A 16,790-nucleotide genomic window follows, 5' to 3' on the forward strand; every position below is an offset into this window, starting at 1 on the left:
TTATGGAACCCTTTGAGATGCCTAATTTTTGCCAAATCCTTGATCTTTGTTTCTTTAAAGTCCCCCTGTGGTGAAAATCAAGCTTTTAAAGTTGTTTATATGTCTATGTGGCGTTTTTAATGTGCTTTAAGACAAACCATGTGCAAATTCATAAGTCAACACCATTGCTGAGTATTTCCTCCTTCAAACTACAGTGAAAAAAGACGGTCTCAAAAGTGCGGTTTGAAATCGCTGGCGTTTCTGACATCACAAACTACCTTGTAACCAATCAGATCAATGTGTGATCGTCAACGAGTGGATCTCTGAGCTGCGGTGAGTGAGTGGAGGCGGGGCTCATTTGCATATTCAGAGAACCGCGTATGATAAATGAAGCAAGGGTGTAGAGTTACATTCAAGCTATTTTAAGGCATGACTGATTTTTTTCAGGGAAGAAAACGTTTAAATTTGTCAGAGTTTTAAGGGATAAAATGATTGACTACAAAGGAACTTTAAGGCATAAAATGGTTTAATCTAATAAAAAAATATTACTTTGCCTATATTTGTTTCAATATTAGCAACACACTAACAATAAACTCCATTGAATCGTCTAGTCGAGCGTTTCAAACCAGTTTTTATTTCGGTTAGGAAACTGCCTAAAAAGGGAGCTATCTATGTAGGGGGTTCACGCTATGTTTTGGAACAGAGCTAATGTGCAAGTGTTTTTGTGTGTCTATGCCTACCAGCAGTATTTTCATTGATTTGCATTAATTCTGTCCCTTGCGGTGAGCTTTACAACATCATTTAACAGTTCATTCACAGTCCGTTCAGTTGAACCTTTTTGCTTAATATTAAAGTCAGAGCGCCAGTCTAGCAAACAAAGATTAATCCTAAACTAAACCCTCATAAGCAGATTATTGACGTTTAGACAGCTTTTATGCAAATCTGCCAGGAAAAATGAGTGTATTCCCAAGAGTTTCAGCTGGAATCATTTTAGTGTGAATTTCTCTTGGTGAATCAGAAGTGTAAAACTAGAGAACTGTTGATCTGATGGATAAAGATCTGAAAAAGATTAGGGCTGACACTAACTGTTATTTTATTAAGAGTAATCGGTCGATTATTTTGGCAATTAATCAGGTATTATTTGTGGTAATAAAATTGACCTAAGCAAAGAGCTAAGCCTTTAAAATGACAAAATACACATATAATAAAAATGAGGCAATAATATTTGGCTCAAATAACGTATCAAAAGCAAGTAATCGTATGGTTTTATAGATCAACACTGTTAAAATACATAATATACATAATATGAACAATCGTCTTATGTGCATTATGTATTATAACAAATGTGCCTGTTGTTGTTACACTTTACAGCAATCAAATCCTTCAAATTTTGGCCAAATTTTTACAAAAGTAATACTACAGCATCTTTATAAATACATTGATGTATTCTCCTGTGACATTCTCCATAATGACATTCAAGATGGCGCCGCGGATGGCTGCCTCGGTGTGGAGCTCTCCAGTCATTGTGTTGTTTTTGTTCGTTTGTTCTGCGTTTAGTCATTTCTTTCCTATAAGTTTCACCAAAGACGAACTTCTGGACATTAGGAAACACACACCAGACAAGTTTTTTACAGATTTTGATTACTCAGACGTTTTACTGGACATTCTCGTTGGAGGCGCAGCGGTGTTGTTAAAACGCGCGGTCAGACGCAAACGCGGGAAGCGCGCCGGCGCGCTGGTTAAACTCCGCGAGCGCGGCCTCCGCACTGCACTACCCAGTATTCATCTTGCGAATCTCCGATCTCTTCCTAACAAAATGGACGAACTTCTTCTCCTCACCCGCACTAACAAGGATTTTTTAAACTCCGCTGCTCTGTGCTTCACTGAAACCTGGCTGAGTGAAGCCATACCGGACAACGCACTACATCTGCCGGGCTTCCAGCTGTTCCGAGCGGATCGCATCGCGGAACTAACGGGGAAAACGAGAGGTGGTGGATTGTGTTTCTACATTAACGAAAGTTGGTGTTCAGATGTAACAACACTGAAGAAGATGTGCTCTCCTAATTTAGAGGCGCATTTCATAAACTGTAAACCTTTCTACTCGCCGCGGGAGTTTTCCTCATTCATTCTCGCGAATGTTTACATTCCTCCAGACGCGTGTGTGAGCGCGGCGCTACAACAGCTGGCTGAACATATAGCTGAAATGGAACAAAGGTACCCAGACTCTCTTTTAATCATTCTTGGGGATTTTAACAAAGCAAATCTCTCCCGTGAACTGCCAAAATACAGACAGCATGTTACATGTCCTACCAGAGACAGTAATATATTGGACCACTGTTACACCACGATAAAGAATGCGTATCACTCCGTCCCACGGGCAGCTTTGGGGCTCTCTGATCACTGTTTGGTTCATCTTATACCGACCTACAGGCAGAAACTGAAATCAGCTAAACCTGTATTAAGGACTGTAAAAAGATGGACCAACGAAGCAGAGCAGGATCTACAGGCCTGCTTCGATTGCACTGATTGGACTGTTTTTGAAGCTGCAGCCACCGATCTGGATGAGCTCACAGATACTGTAACATCATATATCAGTTTCTGTGAGGATACATGCATTCCTACCAGGACATTCTTATCATTCACTAATGATAAACCATGGTTTACTGGGAAACTCAAACAGCTTCGTCATGCCAAAGAGGATGCTTACAGAAGTGGGGATAAAATCTTGTATAACCAGGCCAGAAACAAACTGACAAAGGAGATCAGAGTTGCTAAAAGAAGCTACTCTGAAAAGCTGAAAAACCAGTTTTCAGCCAACGACCCGGCATCAGTCTGGAGAGGCCTGAGGAACATCACCAACTACAAATCACCATCCCCCCCATCTGTGGAGAATCAACAACTGGCTGACACTCTCAATGCATTCTATTGCAGGTTTGAGAAGCCCAGACTCACACCTCACACCCGCCCTGATGTGCACTTCACACATCCACCATCACCTCCTGCAACCCCTCTCCTCCCCCCTTCTGCCATCCAACCTGAGCTTAAGGTCTGTGTGGAGGACGTGAGCAGAGTCTTCAAAAAACAGAAGACTAGGAAAGCTTCAGGCCCAGACGGCATCTCATCTGCTTGTCTAAAAGTCTGTGCTGACCAACTGGCCCCAGTCTTCACGCAGATCTTCAACAGATCATTGGAGCAGTGTGAAGTTCCCTGCTGCTTCAAACGCTCCACTATCATTCCGGTTCCCAAAAAAACTAAAATCACTGGACTTAACGACTACAGACCTGTCGCTCTCACGTCTGTGGTCATGAAGTCGTTTGAAAGACTGGTGTTGGCCTATCTGAAGGACATCACCGGACCCCTGATGGATCCCCTTCAGTTTGCTTACAGAGCAAACAGGTCTGTGGATGATGCAGTCAACATGGGACTGCACTATATCCTGCAACATCTTGACAGACCTGGGACTTATGCACGGATCCTATTTGTGGACTTCAGTTCGGCCTTCAATACCATCATCCCTGATCTTCTCACAGCCAAACTGACTCAGCTCTCCATGCCATCCACAATCTGTCAGTGGATCTCCAGCTTCCTGACGGACCGGCAGCAGCTAGTGAGACTGGGGAAACTCACATCCAGGACCCTCACCATCAGCACTGGCGCCCCCCAAGGGTGCGTTCTCTCCCCACTGCTCTTCTCCCTGTACACTAATGACTGCACTTCTAAAGACCCCTCTGTCAAGCTCCTGAAATTTGCAGACGACACCACTGTCATCGGTCTCATCCAAAATGGTGACGAGTCTGCTTACAGACTGGGGGTTGAACAGCTGGCTGTCTGGTGCAGTTATAACAACCTTGAGCTGAACACGCTCAAAACAGTGGAGATGATCGTGGACTTCAGGAGAAACACCCCAGCACTCCCCCTCTCACCATCATGAACAGCACTGTGGAAGCAGTGGAGTCATTCAGGTTCCTGGGCTCTACCATCTCCCAGGACATGAAGTGGGCAAATCACATTGACTCCATTGTGAAAAAAGGCCCAGCAGAGACTGTACTTCCTTCGCCAGCTGAAGAAGTTCAATCTGCCACAGGAGCTGCTGATCCAGTTCTACTCAGCCGTCATTGAGTCTGTCTTAAGCACTTCCATCACTGTCTGGTTTGGTTCAGCTACCAAATCGGACATCAGGAGACTACAACGGACAGTCCGGACTGCAGAGAGGATTATTGGTGCCCACCTGCCAACCCTCCAGGACCTGTACTCTTCCAGAGTGAGGAAGAGAGCAGGTAAAATCATCACAGACTCCACTCACCCTGGACACCCCCTGTTTGAACTGTTACCGTCAGGACGGCGACACAGATCACTGGCCACAAGAACATCCAGGCACAGGAACAGTTTCTTTCCACAGGCCATTTCCCTTCTGAACACTTAACATGCCCCCCAAAGCATATGCCTGTAAGTGCAATACTCCCACTGTCTAGTGCAATAAACTCAGGTGATATTTATATCTATATTATTCATACTACTCAAAATACTGTAAATATGTTTATAATCTGTAACATGCGCTAGACTCCCACTGTCTAGTGTAATATTCTCTAATTCAGGTGATATTTATATTATTCATACTACTCAAAATACTGTAAATATGTTCATAATCTGTAAATGTTTATTCAGACTAAACCCAACTGTGACCCTACTTTTTTACTTTTATACTATTTTTATTTATTTTTTATATATTTTCATTCTTAGAATTTGTATTACTATGTTCTTGCTGTATTTGTATTTGTATTTGTATATGTGCACTGGAAGCTTCAGTACCAAGAAAAATTCCTTGTGGGTGCAAGCACACTTGGCAATAAAGCTCTTTCTGATTCTGATTCTGATTCTGTGTTGGCATACTGTAGGTTTATAAATTATTTATGTTACAAATTTGATGAAATGGTGCATATTGTGTTCCCAGATAAACGTTATTTTGGCTTATAAACCAACTTACCTCACAGCATAAGCAGAGATGGAGTTTGAGACGCTCCACGCATGTAAATGATAAGCTAATTACAGTTAACGGAGCTGCTCTGAGACACACTTAACCTACAAGCATGCAAATAATTAAATTTTAAACCTCCAGCGCATATATTTATTCAATTGAATCACAGCCTTTGTGAATTCACAACAGCACTATGATATAGTATGGTTTTTAAATGTTTTTAATACATCGTGCAGCCTTACAAAACGGTCTAATATAAATGTGGAATTTGCTACTTCTGGTATTTTGCCGGTTACTCGACACGGGTAAATTGCAATCGAGGTATTTAAAAAAAATCGAGTACTCAAATTTAATCGAGGAATCGTGACAGCCCTAAAGAAAGATCTTTCATTCTTCAGGGGAAATAATGGTTCCACCTAGATGCAATGTAAGTAGTAACTTCATCTCTTCTACAGTTCTTTAGGAGATGTAAAAACAGACACAAATGAGGCAATTGTTCACATTTGTGCCGGTCAGAATGATGGGATCTCATCTATAACAGAGAAGACACATGAGATTGCTGGGGTTAGTGAGTCGTACCGGTTTCTCCCCACACGGGCAAGTACTCGTCCTGCTGGATGTCCAGCATCAGCTCCAGGCCATTACCCATCCCTCCCTTCATAGTGACCAGCAGTGGCCGTCCGTCCTGTCCCGAGTTGAAGGTGTAGCATTTTCCATAGCGTGTGAAGATCTGAAATAAACAGAGACATTTGTTTAGCAATGATGGATACATTTTTACTCATCTTAATTGCGAACACTGAATTATATTCATTAAAGTTCAAAGGTACTTCACAACAGGAATGACTCAGTTGCACTTCCCGCTTTTAAGTCAGGTTTCAGGAAATGGTTTGATTAATTATAGAGCATCTCTAACTGGAGACGTAGTCTACTTTCGGGCAGAGGTGCTCATGCCGCCAGTCTTAATTGAAACTGAACTAATGGACATCTAATCAGATCACAGACAGCAGGGTATGGAGAGTGTGGCGTCTCAGAAACACAACCTCCCTGCGGGACCACCTGATTTTCCATCGTGGACAAATACGATACATTTTAGTTAGGAGAAAATGAAACGGCCACATCTTTAGAAAACATAGTAACAAAAGAAAATGGCAGCAGCTCTCCAGGGAATGACATCAATGTGAAAGAAATGCAACGTGTTACAGACAGCTTTCTCTTTGAGATAGAAACCTCTCAAAGACATTGAAAGATGTGTCAGATATCAGTTTGTGTGTGATGAAATGCTGCAGACAGACAGATGAATGGTTGATTCAGTTAATGCACAGATGGAGCATTTTACACATCCTGGCGAGGACAAAAAAAAGAAAAGAGAGATACAGATTCTCTTCTGAGACTGAACTGAGTTTCTATGAGATTCTAGACATCCTTGAGTCAATGACTGACATTTTTCAAACATGCTTTTAAAAAAATGCCAAAACTGACGCATTGCAATGAATCATACAGTAAAAGAATCATGTTCAGAATTAGCGGCACAAGGCCCATTAACAAAACAAACCACAACACTTTTAAACAGACTAAAACAAACTAATAAGCAGATTATTGACGTTTAGACAGCTTTTATGCAAATCTGCCAGGAAAAATGAGTGTATTCCCAAGAGTTTCAGCTGGAATCATTTTAGTGTGAATTTCTCTTGGTGAATCAGAAGTGTAAAACTAGAGAACTGTTGATCTGATGGATAAAGATCTGAAAAAGATTAGGGCTGACACTAACTGTTATTTTACTAAGAGTAATCGGTCGATTATTTTGGCGATTAATCAGGTATTATTTGTGGTAATAAAATTGACCTAAGCAAAGAGCTAAGCCTTTAAAATGACTTAAAATACACATATAATAAAAATGACACTTTTTTTTTTTATAAAATAAATGGTAAATGTATTTATTTGTGTTAATTATATAACACTGTACACATGTACAAATGATATTTTATAGTATCAGTATTATAATTAAGACAGAAATATATTCATAAACACATCTGTTGTAAAATGATGGTCATTTACAACAGTCATTCAACAAAACCAACGCTAGATCATTTAATGAAAATTTGACAAGCAAAATTCCCAACCAAATCCCTCAGAAAACCAAATATTTAAGTTTGCAATGCATAAAATAAATACTTATTCATGATCAAAAACTCTAGCACTGTCCCAGTTGGGCAAGTGACAGTTCAGTTAAAGGGATAGTTCACCCAAAACTGAAAATTCGGTCAACATTTACTCATCCTCAAGTTGTTCCAAACCTGTATGAATTTCTTTCGTCTATTGAACACAAAATAATATATTTTGTAGAATATAGGTAACCAAATAGCTGTTTGTTTACCTATATTCTTCTAAATATATTATTTTATTATATTATATATTATTTCAACAAAAGATAGAAACTCATTCAGGTTTGGAACAACTTGAGGATGAGTAAATGATGACAGAATTTAAATGTTTGCGTGATTATAGGCCATATCTCAAAAACTTGTGAGCTGCTTACCTGGACAGCATTTTGGGCAACAAACGAAGTTAAAGAATCGATTTGAACTTTCAAAAAGCACATATGATGTCCAAAAACAACATCCACAAAAATGCTTTTAAAAGCTCTTGCCTTTTCCAAACAAACATGTTTAAATGCATCAGAGCAATTGTTCCCTTTTGCCATTACCGATAATAAGTGCTCCAGAGCTTCTTCAACATCTAAACTACTCCTGATGAGATAACAGCCTATGAAGCATTTAGCAAACATAAGCAAGGCTGTTGCCAAGACAAGTTGCTGTGGTAACAGTGGCAACACAGAGTAGTTGGTTACGGCAGTGCTGACCTTGGGACCCAGGAGAGTCGACGCTAGTGGAAGTGTTGTGGAGTTTTTCTGAGAAACTTCACAATGACGTTTCCTCAACGAGGCCGTCGGTCCATTGAGTGCGGATGCCTGCTCGGTATTTCAAAAGAATGTGCTTTGAAAATGTTTACAATAGCCAAAAGGCTTCACAAGCCGCTCTACAAGGAAAATGAGTCAGGAACTATTTTATACTAGGAGTATTTTTGAGTTATTTTGAGGATAGAAATTCACTAGTTTATTTGTCATCATTCATAAAAGGCGAACTTAAATTACTTTATGTTAAGGGTTTGAACACATCACTAAACCCTAAATAAGAACAACAGTACTGGTGATGCTTCACCAAAACAACACTACCAAATAAGTAATGAACTCAAACGGAGCTCTACGGTGCGTTAAATTTTTAGTGCGAAAGCATCTTGTGTGTCTCTATTGCTTTAATCCAAGAGAACAGGCTCCACTGGGAATGAAGACATCAATAATACATTCACATTTCTGCCCTTTGTAACGGGACTTTATGAAAAATGAAACGGCTTTAAAACTTTCTGGACGCTGAGGGGAGTTTGAGGGAGCGAAACGCTCTGATCTCCCAGTAGGACGCTGTCAGTTGGCACACGCTGTTCAAAGACTCAGTTGACTGGAAGTGAATCACAGGGGAGGCGCGAAGAACTCACAGCCTTAATCAGCGGTTTCTTTGAAAATTAAATATAATCTGCGTAAAAAGTCATGAGTACTTTAAAATGCAATGAAAATGGTCACATCTTCTTACAGGGTTCCCACACCTTAGTTAACTTCAAATTCAATGACCTTACAAGGTCTTTCCAGGTCTAATACCCTCAAATTCAAGGACTTAAAGGGATAGTTATAGGGATGGTACCTCAACATTTGTTGTTGGACACAATATTAAAGGGATAGTTCGGCCAAAAATGATATTTAACCCATGATTTACTCACCTGTTCGAGAGGCATATGTCAATCTTTTTTCAGACGAACACATTTTCAGTTATTTTAGAAAATGTCTTAGAACTTTCAGTGGTTATAATGTGAAGCTATGGGGTCCACCCTCAGAAGGCCTTCGTTTATCCCCCTGGAGCTGGATGGGTTACTTTTGTGAAGGATGCATGCACATTTGGGGACTTGAAGGAGGTGGACCCCATAGCTTCACATTATAACCACTGAAAGATCTAAGACATTTTCTAAAATAACTGAAAATGTGTTCGTCTGAAAAAAGATTGACATATGCATCTCGAACGGCTTGAGGGTGAGTAAATCATGGGGTAAATATCATTTTTGGCCGAACTATCCCTTTAATATTGTGTCCAACAACAAATGTTGAGGTACCATCGTAGTATTTTCGTCCAAGCTTGAACGTCATGTCAACGTACAACACAAAGTACCTCACGCGGGAAACACTTAACGCAACGCGTAAATGCGCGTAACTAACGTAAATCAAGCAAGCTAGTATGCATAGGCCACAAAGTTCTGGCGAAATCACACATTAGTGTACTGAAGGAAATAATATGATTTTTTTCCCAGAAAACGTCTTGCACAAAATAAATTCAAGCACTTTCAAGGACCTTTATCTATGTATGTTTATTTTCAAAAACTTTCCAGGGCCTTGTTTTTTTTTTTTTTTTTTGATTCACAAACTTTCAAGGATTTCAAGGACCCATGGAAACCCTGTTCTTAACTCTTTCACCGCCAGCATTTTTAAAAATCATTTTCACAAAAATGTCAGGGCCCCCAGAATGTTGTATTAATAGCTGAATATGCAATACATCAAAAGAAAGAACAGAACCTCTGCTTTTCAACTCAACACACACACAAAACATTTTATTGTAGCTTCATGCATTCTTATTTTTATCAACACTTGAAAGTGGGCAAGTTTAATAGACAAAGCAACATAAAGACTACATCCAGATCGGATTCAGAATGATGATCAAAACACAGATGGAGTAGATCGAGTTCATCAACACCTCCAGAGCTTCACAGACTATCGCTCTTCCTGAGTCGACATTTTATTCAGTAACATTAGACAGTTTGGATTTATATGCTGTTTAATTTTGATGATTACATTATTTTACATATGCATATGATTAACGCTTGTTTCTGCTTCTTCTCCTCCTTCTTCGCCTGTGTTTTGATCAGAAGATTCAGTAATCTTTTAGAATATGTGTCATAGCACCCCCTACCATATAACAGTGAAAACACGGAAAGCCGGAAATTTCCGTCAATGGCGGGGAAAGATTTAAGAAGTGAATAAATGTTATGCATGCTAATTCAAAAGAATTAACTTCTTTCCATAAGTGCCCATGTTGGGTCAATTGAGAAGATTTACCATAAATATTTTTCCGTCAGGACCACTATCATCAAAGATGATTGACAATTAGCATTCAGTATTGATTGGCGGTATGGTTCTGTTCTGGTTAAGAAAGCATGTATAAGAGCAGGGAGCGCAGCGATAACCCCCTTAGAGTGAACACAACAGAACCAACAAAAATGACTGTGGTTGAAAGGGGGAGCTGGGGATGGAGGAGGGTACTTCGCTCCTGAGCAGATGAATGATACTGAATGGACCTTATAGGGATGTTGTGATAGTTGTCGTATTCCTATAGGTAGATGTGGATCAGCTGAGAGCTTGACTGATGTGACCTACGCTTGATTTGTCTGCAATGAAACTGTATTAATAAATTAAAACTGTATTTTGTACTATTTAAAACTGTATTAGGTATCATAAACTAACAACAAATGATACAGCATTTTTACAGCATTTATTCATTATTAGTTATTAATTAATTTGTTACATTTATATAGCGCTTTTCTAGGTACTCAAAGCTCTTTACATATGGAAGGGGGGAATCTCCTCAACCACCACCAATGTGCAGCATCCACCTGGATGATGCGACGGCAGCCATATTGCGCCAGAACGCCCACCACACACCAGCTTACTGGTGGAGAGGAGACAGTGATGAAGCCAATCAGTGTATGGGGATGATTAGGAGGCCATGATGGACAGAGGCCAAGGGGCAAATTTGGCCAGGATGCCGGGTGTACACCCCTTCTCTTTTTCAAAGGACATCCTGGGATTTCTAATGACCACAGAGAGTCAGGACCTCGGTTTAACCTCTCATCCGAAGGACGGTATTAGTCACTACTGTACAACTTTTAATATTAATAAATAATAGTATTTGTATGAATTAATCAAGATGAACAAATTCTTAGTTTTCTTGTTAGTCAACTATTGTTTTAACAAACTTATTGTAAAAGATTACTAGTTTTATATACTTATATGCTTATAAGTAAATATACTTAAATTTACTTACTTTACACATGTACATGTGTGTGTGTGTGTGAGAGAGAGAACTTATACATATGACAAAATGCATGTAAAAGGAAATATTGTGCAAGGTGAAACATAATCTGTTCCATTATAAGTGGCAGTATTTTAATAACCACTCTAAAAACCCAACACATTTATCAACACAAAAGGAGGCAGAAACTATAAAAAAGTATATCATGAAATATGAAAGGTGAAAGAGTGATTTTAAAATTGCACATTGTTTTTTTATTGCACCCCGAGACACAAAAAACACAAAACTATTATTTATTTATTTAATGCTTTCTTCCACATGCCTGCAACTCCACAAAGCAATTTCACAATCCACCTTACGCAGCAGGGCCAGGAATAGAAGACGATACGTCACTATTAGCTTCCACTTCACCGTGATAGAAGTGAGACCGCTGAAGAAGACGCGGCTCCGGTGTCTCGCGAGTGTGACTGATATACCCATCAGTACTGATCAAGATCAGCGCAATGACAGTTGCGCCTTCTGAAATGAATAATTCACTGAGACCCAAATGGCACTGTGCCGCCCGCTCGAGGGCTGCCCGCGCACCATGGCGAGCTCCTAGCAAGCTAAAGCTGTTTGTCAGAGTTGTCAAAAGACTTTGATTGCAAAGCTTGCGTGTCTAATAAGCTGCACAACTCACTGTCCGTTTTGCCGCAGCTGGTGGCTTCAGAAGTGCGATGGCTCTGCGCTTTCACAACGGATCAAATCAAGGCTGCTGAATCGGAAAACGACTCAATTATACAGTAACATTGATGCCAAAGTCAAGCTGTTGAACGTGTCACATGCTTTCCAAATCTTCAGTTATAAAATGTGGGCAGAATATGCAAACCAGTGATGCGCGGGTTGATCCAAAATGAGCGGGTGCCTGCGGTCACCCGCGGTTACGAGTCATCCAAAAATATTTTTAATGATATTCGGATCGCGGTCGGTCGGGTCGTTTGAAATAAAGATGCCAATTAAACCTTTGTAATTTATATAGTACTAGACACAATTTTCTATGAAATACATAGGCCTACACTTTATTGGCTGAATAACTGGCAAGAAGTACGATGACGCACGAGCTCAGTCTGCAGGTAGAGATGGAGGCGGCAAGAGAAAAGGTGAAGACTGGGGAGTGGAAGCTCCGCAAATACACAAATAGAAAGAGCAAAGTGTGGGAGACATTTGCCGAAATAATGGAAGATGATGACCAAAGTGCTGGCTTTGTCATGTGTACTTCTTGCGATGCTATTTACACATTTGATAGCCACAAAACTGGCACGACCAACCAGGCACGGCGCCAGGATTCCAGTTTTGGATGGGCCAGACAAATTGTGGGTGGGCCTTAAATTAAAAACGTTAAATAAAAAATAAAAAACGTTATCCAATCACTGCTTAACCTAATAAAAAAAAATATTGACTAATATAGCCTACTGTTATATTATCTGTGCGTATACATAATATAGATTTTAATAGCTTGATGCTCTTTAAATATTTTGTTGCATTGTTAAAAGTTTCGGTGCATAGGACGGACCTATCCGCGATCGCTCTCCATGGTTCTAACCAAAGAAGAGCGCTTTAGAATCTCCATTACGCATCATACGCATCATACCCGGGCTGCATTTTCCGATAACATTGTCTCTTAGTGCGCTACGAAGACTCTTAAGGTATAACTTAACTAAAGGTATACTACCACTAAAGGTATATCATTGCTAGGCGTCTTCAGGGCTATCATCCACTTGCGAGGCAGAGGCGCTGGCGCCCTCCTAGCAACGGCGCTGTTTTTGGTAAAACATGATTTTGACCACTTCATTAAGTTTTGTTTTATAGAAAACTCTTTTTAAAAGATTTTCGTTTTGTATAAATTGTATCTTAATTTTGATCAATGTTTTATCAATCAATTGCCCGTATTTAATGAATAAGAAGCAAATATATAGCAGACAATGTAATAAGGCGCCGGCACGATCACTTGCATTGCTTGTGCCTCACAGTTTTGAGAAATATAGGCTATATACTGTATTACAGAAAGCTTGAAATGTCTACTTTTAAACGGAAATATTCAAACCAAAATAAATAGGCTGCTCTCTGATTATGTAATCCATATGAAATGTGCATTTCTCTCTGGCGTTCATGGCGAGTCCGCATCGTCAACTTCATCTTTGCAGCGACACAGAAAACACCAGTTTATTACTAAACAATTAAATGTCTCCTTGCTAATTTAGACACATTCATAATCATTACTTTAACTGGTTCTTTGTGGCAAGCTTTATGCGTGCGGTCATAACGCGTATTATCCTGTAGGCTATAGCCTATTTAAGTAATTAAATTAATATAAAGGGGCGATTTGTCCACGAATGGCTTAAATGAACAACTACTAGTCGACTAGAAAAAAAAATTATTCCACATATTTTCGAACCAGCAGGCCATTCTGGTTGAGCGAGCGACCAGTTCTTTGACAATTCTTGACAAAATGAGAATATGTTTTTTTTTTTTTTTTTTAATGACGCTACGATGAGCATTTACTACTTTTAAAAAATGCGGGTCAGGAAGCGGGTCGGGTACAATATTTTCTTTTTTTGCGGTCCGAGTTGCGGGCGAGTTATTTGAAAACGTCGGTCGGGGGCGGGTTGTTTATACATTGACCCGCGCATCACTGATGCAAACCACTCAATTGAACATGACAGTTTAACTTAGTATGGTTTTACGAACAAATTACACAAATCTGTTCTGTTTTCTTGCCTCAAGAAAAGACCCAATTTTAAGCCCTTAATTAATGAAAATGATTAAATAACCATCTATGGCTGTCGTAATGCAAACAAATCCATCTTACGGCTTTAAAAGATTTTGAATATACTGTACAAGCCATATGGACTACTTTCATGGTGCATTTTGGGGGTTTGGAACCACATGAGGATGAGACAGAATTATTTTAAAGTATTCAGACTAAAGGTAAAGCTTCAGTCGGAAGAGCCCTTGGTCTCCAGGTAGCTGTGTGAGGGTTTGATCTTAAAAGCTTAAGTGTTTGTTATGTTTGAGAGGTTGGTGTTCCTGGTCTGACAGCAATCAATACTGGCACAAAGATGGCCACAGGGTGTGCCTCAACTAAAGTTGGCCACAAAAATCAATACCGGCTCCTCTATTGACGGCTGTCGCACACATCGACAGCAGACTCAGTGATGTAATAGAGAGGTAATATGGCCAATTTAGGACCACCAGGCCTGCTAAAGGGGTTACGATTTATCTGTTAGTGGACTGCCTGTGGACAGAAACACCGGCTCCAATCTCTCAATGTCATCTCAGGTCAATCTCTCAGATAGGTCTCCACACTGGACTCCAACCTTTAGAGCCAAAGGCTCATTGATTCTCAATATGATTCAATCCACCTGCAGCACAGTAGCGGCTTTTCCCTTGAGATGTCCATCCTCATTCAAATCATCTCTCATTTGAAAAACTGAGGAATGCAAAGCAAAATGCTTTCATATTAAAAATACAACTAGAGATACGTCAGAAAATATGAGGGTGAGAGAACACTATGAATGATTCATTAAAAGTATGTAATCATTTTTAGACACTTTGAGTAAAGTTTTTCACACCACAGTTCATCTTAAGGTAGATACATCAATAATAAACAATTATTAATATTACATAACACAATACACAACATCACACAATTTAACATAACACAATATTAAAGGTATAGCGGAGGATTTTATACTTCCGGGTGGATCACCTATACTATTGGTCCTCCTAATTGTCAATCATTCTGGTGAATCAATCAAACTTATTCAAAAAGTGGAGAGGGCGGGTCTTATCTAAAATTCGGAAAGATCCTCCACTATACCTTTAACATCTGAATGGAACAAACCTAAGGCCCTGTTTACACCTGGTATTAAGATGTGTTTTGGTCGATCAGATCACGAAGGAGACACATAGTGTTTTAATCCGTCCCTTTTGTCCACTTTCAACCACTTCAGTCCTGATTTCTTCAAGGAGAGGGTCTATGGACAGGTAAATGTCTGGACTTTTTCAGATCTTTCGATCTAATGGATGAAATAAGGTCATTCAATTTACATATGGATGTGAAAAGAGATGACAGAAAAACAAACGGAGAGCATCAGCTTTAGTTTCTGCTCTGACAGACGCAAGACCAGCCGGACGATGTGAGTGTGTGTTAGACATCAGGAATGCTGAGAGAACATTGTGCTTAGTACGCTTTTCCTCTTTAGACCAAACTTGGGTCTCCAGCTAAAAAAGTTTAAATCTCGTCTGGCTAGTGCGCTTCCCATAATGTTCAGGCATTAGGTCAGTAGGCGGAGAGTAGATGTATTTTGTGGCTGTTTGAGCGCATTCGACCACATGAGAGTTCACACTTCGAAAGCAATCCAGTCTAATGTGTTTTCGATTACCTCTGGAAGTGGTCGAAAGTGGACAAGCTCAAAGCTTTTTAGACCCCATTTTACACCTGTATTTAGCTTGAAGATCAGATTGACGAAAACAATTCTTAATACCAGGTGTAAACAGGGCCTAAAATCCATCACATCAGCTGACTGATCAAACTCACTTACAATCCCTTCTTACCAATAGTGTGCACTTAAAACAGAGCGCTGTTCTATTCTGTTTGAAAATACATTTTCCTTTACAGCGAGAAGAAATGCAAAGTGGTTGAGAACTGTGTTAGGATAATTACAGTTTACTTCAAGCTCGACTGGCGCTTCAATCTCAGACTCCAGTGTGCTGATAGTACAAGATAGATGCAATTTAAATGAAAGCGTATCTGTATAGACCCTTGAGACTGACTCATGCAGAGGTGCTGCAATTGAACTAGAGAAAGTGACTCTGCTCATGTGTGAACAAGGGAAAGAAAAGTGGAATTAAAGCAAAGGTTTTGTCTACATGTAGACGTTTAAAGTAGTGTGTGTGTGTGTGTGTGTATTGACTAAATAGAAACAAGCCCATAGGGAAAGTGGCCTTTTACCACAGCAGCTGCATTGATGCTGAACTACAAATCATGTAAAAATGCTTCAAGCCTAACAGGCAAATGATTCATGCTGAACACCAGCAATTCCCCTAAAAAAATAATGCAAAATTGAAGTGTTAAAAAGTAACGAGCCGCATAAATCCAGTCATAATTTCCCAAATACACACCTTGACTGTGTCTCCTCATTTTTTCTCTTCTAGAATCACATACTTGCAATGCAATCATTATGCAGAATGAAGAATAAAGATATTCACGGGGCATTGCCATCGTCAAAATGACGGATCATAATTTCTACAGCAAATACGACGTGCTGCATACATTTAGCTAAATTACGTACGACCTGGACGCGAGGAGATTGCAGATAAGGCTCTTGGGATGCTGAGGGCCTCCTCATGCAATATATCAAGCATGATATCCCCGGAGTCACATTGTTAAATGTGTTCAACATGACACTAGAGCGGCATTGTATTTGTTTACTGACATAAATATAATTGCGCATATAAAGCGATCTTAAAACCAAGCAGTCACCTAGATAAATGGGGTCAAGACTGAGGCCATGTAGAACACAACCATACGTTTTACTGAATACAGTGCAGAAGATAATGTATTTGCCTACTATTTTTAAAAGTAGCATGAGAGGAGAGATTGCAATGAT

The 16,790-nt window shown here is 39.8% G+C and overlaps 1 protein-coding gene across 4 annotated transcripts in view; it reads right to left on the reverse strand.

Moving 5' to 3' along the window:
• Positions 1-16,790, reverse strand: part of asic1b (acid-sensing (proton-gated) ion channel 1b) — a 189,603-nt gene that overhangs the window by 19,673 nt on the left and 153,140 nt on the right. For all 4 annotated transcript variants that reach the window (XM_084417370.1, XM_084417372.1, XM_084417369.1 and 1 more), the window contains one exon: positions 5,534-5,684. In XM_084417370.1, the coding sequence (XP_084273496.1) occupies positions 5,534-5,684 (151 nt within the window). The remainder of the gene's footprint in view (positions 1-5,533; positions 5,685-16,790) is intronic.

Source organism: Rutilus rutilus, assembly GCF_951802725.1.
Source record: "Rutilus rutilus genome assembly, chromosome: 8".
Taxonomy (NCBI): domain Eukaryota; kingdom Metazoa; phylum Chordata; class Actinopteri; order Cypriniformes; family Leuciscidae; genus Rutilus; species Rutilus rutilus.